Source organism: Gobius niger, assembly GCF_951799975.1.
Source record: "Gobius niger genome assembly, chromosome: 1".
In the NCBI taxonomy this organism is placed as follows: Eukaryota; Metazoa; Chordata; class Actinopteri; order Gobiiformes; family Gobiidae; genus Gobius; species Gobius niger.
In genome coordinates, this window is record NC_136852.1 from 3,384,005 (window position 1) to 3,390,004 (window position 6,000).

General features: G+C 38.1%; 1 protein-coding gene across 2 annotated transcripts in view; it reads right to left on the reverse strand.

Annotated features, from left to right (window-relative positions):
- Positions 1-6,000, reverse strand: part of usp32 (ubiquitin specific peptidase 32) — a 93,508-nt gene extending 87,508 nt beyond the window's left edge. Inside the window, exon 1 of one of the 2 annotated variants that reach the window (XM_079573211.1) lies at positions 5,514-6,000. In XM_079573211.1, coding sequence (XP_079429337.1) covers positions 5,514-5,571 — 58 coding nt within the window. In that variant the 5' untranslated portion in view covers positions 5,572-6,000. The remainder of the gene's footprint in view (positions 1-5,513) is intronic. The other variant, XM_079573212.1, reaches the window with a different exon arrangement.

Consider the following 6,000-nt stretch of genomic DNA (forward strand, 5'->3'; position numbering starts at 1 on the left):
CTCAGTTTTGTTGCTTTTTTTCACACCTTTTTTTCCAGAAGCTTTTGGACTGGGGTAAAGCCAAACTGGAGAACATGTGCTCGGTTCAGGCGGGAGTTAAGGGGTTAAAAGCAAATTGGACAAAACGTGAACTTTAGAGCCAAACGTGTTCTTTAAGAAAGGCCTGGGTTTTATGTCGCAGCTCATTTAATGACCGATAATGCGTTTTTATTGTTCTTTATGGCGTTGATTTGCAGAAACGCAGGGAGAGTTGAGTTGAGTAAGAGATTCCGTCATTAATGTGTAACCGAGCTCTGAGGACTTTTACCTTTGGAAACGACTCACTGCTCGTCGTCTGATTCATAGACATGAGCGTGAGAGCCAGAAGGTCCCGGGTTCGATTCCCAGCAGGACGGGGCCTTTCTGTGTGGAGTCTGTAGGCTTCCTCGAGTGCTCTGGTTTCCCCTAACACTAAAAACATGCACAATAGGTTGAATGAGAGAGTGTTTGAGAGGGCGCATGGGGGACGACGGATGGTTAACCTGTTAACTCCCACCTGAACGGATCACATTTTCTCCAGTTTGGCTTTACCCTAATCAAGAAGCTTCTTGGGGGAAAAAGCACCAAAACAGCCACAAAAAATGAGAAGAAAACAAGGATGTAAACGCGACAAAAAAGTGACAAAAATGTGACAAAAAATCAACAAAAATGTGACAAAAACTCAACCAAAATGTGACAAAAATTCAAAAAAGTGACAAAAATGTGACAAAAATGTGACAAAAATGTGACAAAAATGTGACAAAAATTCAACAAAAAAATGAGAAAAATTCAACAAAAATTCACAAAAAACGGACAAAAATTCAACAAAAATGTGACAAAAATTCAACAAAAATGTGACAAAAATTCAACAAAAAAATGAGAAAAATTCAACAAAAATTCACACAAAAAACGGACAAAAAATCAACAAAAATGTGACAAAAATTCACCAAAAAAACTGACAAAAATTCAACAAAAATGTGACAAAAATGTGACAAAAACGAAAATGAAATTCAACAAATGGTGATGTTGCGATAGATTGTGGCTTCTCACGATACGGATATTGCATCAGCTAATATCGCGATACGGTATTTTTCGCGATATATCGTGCAACCCTAATCATTATTATTACGCGGAGGAAGCCTACGCAGACACAGGTAGAACAAACTCCACACAGAAATCGAATCGAACCCTGAGGCGCTAACCACTGTGCTACCGTGCCGCTCCTCATTAAAGTGATAGTCTGTAAGTTTGCAAAGTGAGGAGAGAGAGAGTGATGTTTGAAAGTAAACAATCAAACTCCTCCCTCTTTAATCAGAAAGCACTTCTCAGTCTGGAAAATGAGGAGAGCAGGGACAAGCTCCTCCCCCTCCTCCTGATTGGACCTGACAGGCTGGTTCACAGGGAAAAGCTCATCTCATTGGTCGATGCAGGAGGACACTAGACTCTCTGATTAGCAGGACCAGATGGTTGACTTTGCACATTTTATAAAATTTAAGGAAATCAGTCTTCAGACCCTCTTCAGCTGCGCTTAGTGGTAACATAATGTCCCAAATAAAAATAAAATAAAAGTATTCATATAAACGACGCAGTATTTTTAGCAGAGCTGTGTGTGAGTGTTGGCTTTGGGGTTGTTCCTCTCAGAGAGAAGAGCTCAATATCTTTCTGTTCTCCTTTATGACAAGAGGAGATTGAATTTAAGCCACAATATGACGAGGCCTGACACAGTAACAAAACCCAGACCTCCATTGTGAGATTTTTACCCAGAACTCCCCCGAACAAACACAAACATCAAGCACTCGACAGGAGCTTACAGTCTCATTTGAAAGCTAGGTCCTACAAAGCCCGTCTAGTCTGTTTCTGTTTCCATCACGTTCTTCTTTCTTGACATGTTTTGGTCACATCTAAACCCTGTGTTTACGCTTTCAGGATGTTCCTTTCACAGAACACAGCTCAATATCTTTCTGTTCTCCTTTATGACAAGAGGAGGTAGATTTTTTATTAATCACACAATATGACTCCAACAACACCACACAACCTTCATCAACCTTGCACTAGGGCTGGGTACCTTTACATTTATTTAAAACGATATTTGGTTTCTTTACACTAAAATAATTGTCGTCGAGAACCATCGATCTCCAATGTCCAATCTCCAAAATTGGGAATAATTAGGGGGAAAAATTGAGAGAAATTGTGGCAAAATGAACAAAAAATGTTTGGAGAAAATGAGGGGGAAAGTTTTTTACATTTTGGGCAATATTGAAAAAAAAAAAAAAAAAAAAAAAGAATTGGGGGACAAATTGGAGAAAAAAAGAACTGGGGAAAAACACAGAGAGAAAAAAAATTAAAAATAAGGGGAAATTTAGGAGAAAAATTTGGAAAAAATATGTGGAAAAAAATGGTTAAAATGGGGGAGGAGGAAAAAAGGAAGGAATAAAGGAAGTTTCTTTTCTAATACCCCCCCATATTTCTTCCACTTTTCCCAATTTTTCTACGTTTTTTTTTCCCCAACCAATTAAAATTTTTCCTCCCAAATTTTTCAACTTTTATTTTCCTGTTTTATTAATTTTAAATAATAAATAATAATAATTTTTTTTCAAAATTTTGCCCCAAATTTTCCCTGTTTTTCCCACATTTTCTTTAAAAAAAATTTGTTGCTGTTTCACTTTACAAAAAATAGGTAATAAATTGGAAAAATGGGGACAGAGAAAATATTAGTGATGAATAATGACACAAAAATATTGGGAAAATTGAGGCAAAATTTTGAAAAAAAAATAAGAATAAATTGGAGAAAAAAAACATTTATTAAAAAATGGGCAAAAATTGGGAGAAATTGTGGCAAAATTAAGAAAAAATAAGAAAAAAATTGAAAATGTGAGGGGAAACTGGAACAATTTGGGGCAATATGGAGGGGAAAATTTAAATAATTAAAAGGGGGGAAAATGGGAGAAAAAAAATGCAAAATTTGGGGAAAAACACAGAGAAAAAATAAAAAAAAAGGGGAAATGGTTAAAATGGGAGGAGGAGGAGGAGAAAGTTGGAAAGTGTTTTTCTGCCCTTTTATATTTCCCCCATATTTTTTCCACTTTTCCCAAATTTCCCCAACCAATTTTAATTTTTCCTCCCAAATTTTTAAACTTTTATTTTCCTGTTTTATTCCAATTATTTTTCTTCCAAATTTTGCCCCAAATTTTCCCTTTTTTTCACATTTTCTTCCAATTTTTTGTTGTTTCACTTGGCGAAAAATATGTAATAAATTGGAAAAATGGAGGGACAGAGAAAATATTAGTGATGAATAATGACACAAAAATATTGGGAAAATTGAGGCAAAATTTTGGAAAAAAAAAAAAAAAAAAATTGGAAAAAAAACATTTATTAAAAAATGGGCAAAAATTGGGAGAAATTGTGGCAAAATTAAGAAAAAAGAAGAAAAATTGAAAATGTGAGGGGAAACTGGAACAATTTGGGGCAATATTGGGGGAAAAATGAAAATAATTAAAAGAATTGGGGGGAAAAATGGGAGAAAAAAAATGCAAAATTTGGGGAAAAACACGGGAGAAAAAAAAAGAAAAAAAAAAAAGGGGAAATGGTTAAAATGGGGGGAGGAGGAGAAAGTTGGAAAGTGTTTTTCTGCCCTTTTATATTTCCCCCCATATTTTTTCCACTTTTCCCAAATTTTCCCCAACCAATTTTAATTTTTTTAAAATTTTTTTTTTTAAACATTTTCTTCCAATTTTTTGTTGTTTCACTTGGCGAAAAATATGTAATAAATTGGAAAAATGGAGACAGAGAAAATATTAGTGATGAATAATGACAGAAAAATATTGTGGAAAAAATAAGAATAAATTGGAAAAAAAACCATTTATTAAAAAATGGGCGAAAATTGGGAGAAATTGTAGCAAAATTAAGAAAAAATAAGAAAAAATTTAGAAAATGTGAGGGGAAACTGGAAAACTTGGGGGGAAGAAAAATATTGGGAAAATTGAGGCAAAATTTTGAAAAAAAAAAAAAAAAATAGAATAAATTGGAAAAAACATTTACTAAAAAATGGGCAAAAATTTGGAGAATTTTTTTTTTTTTTTTTTTGAGCTGAAACCACCAAGTCCCTGGACCAACAGCATCAAAACTTGGGTCTCCAGATCTGTTTTTTTTTTTATTTTGGTACCTGCATTCATACTTTTTTCGATAGCCTACACTTTCTTTTCCGATACCAGACAGGTATCGTTTAACGGTACCCAGCCCTACCTAGCACTAAACTAGGCATTTTTACCAACATATACCAATTAAATACTAGTGCACTGCCTGCTTATAACAACATCAATAACCGATCCTTTACTGCAAAGCTGTCCCTGTGAAGCGCGTGATGACAGCGGCTCATTCCTGTGTGACAGCGCTAACAACAATAGCCACAGTTAGCGCCCGTCACATGGGTGGGATTATTTAGCCCCAAAGCCACAGTTTTTTTTTACGTGTGGAGCCGAAACAGCGGTGTGTTTATGCTAGCCCGCGTTAGCTTCTGTCCATTACTCATTGTTGACATCAGAGCCACACATGCTAACACAAGCTAGCTCTTGACAATACCGCTAAACAACAACATTTAGCGTCACAGCGAGACCAGTAATTCATTATGACAAGCTAGTTAGCATCAGCGTATTGCAACAGTTAGGTTTAGCTTAGCAACAATAACGCGCCGATGGCATTATTTATCGTGTTTTATGGCAAATACGACGCTATAAACACGCTGTCATGCAATATCTACGTAAATAACGGCTGTGTAATCTGCAATACTGTACGAATATCAAATTGGGGAAGGGTTACTGTGTCTGTTTTGACTGCGGGAAACGGGGCTTACTGTGCCAATGCCAACATGTTACAACATATCAGGGAAACAACGCGTTTTAGAGCGTTTTGGGCTGAATCGGGAGACTCTACAGGTATTAAAGAGCGGGTACGTCGCTCAACTGACAGCTGTCTTTGGGAAACGCGACGAACAAGGCCAATTTAAAGGCTGTTTGCAGCGCGGGTGTTACGGCGAATCTGGCACCCCGTACTGAACGTGGCACCGTTACGGCTAAAAACGGCGAAATCGTGGATGATTTGCTTATTTTCTGTTGAGTTGACACCAAAAAACGAATCGTATATATATGTACGTTAAAGATAAAATATAGACAATGGGATTTTGTAGGGTATAGCTACAAAATGAAAGCGAATGTGACGCCTTTTCTAGACAGTTCTACTCGTTTTACAGGCAAATTGAACGCTGTGCTAGCTTGATTTGAGATCGTGGGCTAAACCGGGGTTATATGTCTTTAATGTGTTGTAAAAGCGTAAAAAACATGAAACAAGTTGATTTTGATGTAATTTGTTGGACGATCTGACAATCTCGACGGGTGTGCACTTTACGTCGCTACACCACCACCAGCAGCAGCTAAAGCTATCGGCGCATGAAGTGGATTTAGCCGCAGCAGCAGCAAAAGGGCTTTGGACTAAACACTCACCTCTCTTCGCGGCCTCGTCAAACGACAGGAATCCTATCCTCGACTCTTTGGCCCCCATGCTCTCTCCTCACTTCATGTTCGCCGCGGGAAGGCTCAGGCATAGGGCGCGGGCAGAGGGGCGCCTGCTGTCGGTGTGTTGTGCTGTGGGGACTGTCGGTATTTCGCGCTTAGCTTCTCTCTCTGGCTCCGAGAGCAAAAGTGTGCGACACCGCCTCCCCAGAACACCGTCACGTGATCCTCGGGTCATTTGATCAAAACACGAGCGGCTGTAAACATCACACACACGCAGCTCAGTGCCAGCAAACACCGCGGAATTCTGGTGTAAAGCTACAAAAGATTGGTTTTGGAAGTGGTCGCGCGGCGCGTGAAAGCTGCCCGTGCGTAAAAGCGCGTAAATCTTTGGGAAAGTGAGGGGAAATAGCGTCATCTTGTGGTCGCAGGCGTAAACGACACGAGTCATATCGGTTTTCATGAGTCATGTAAGGTC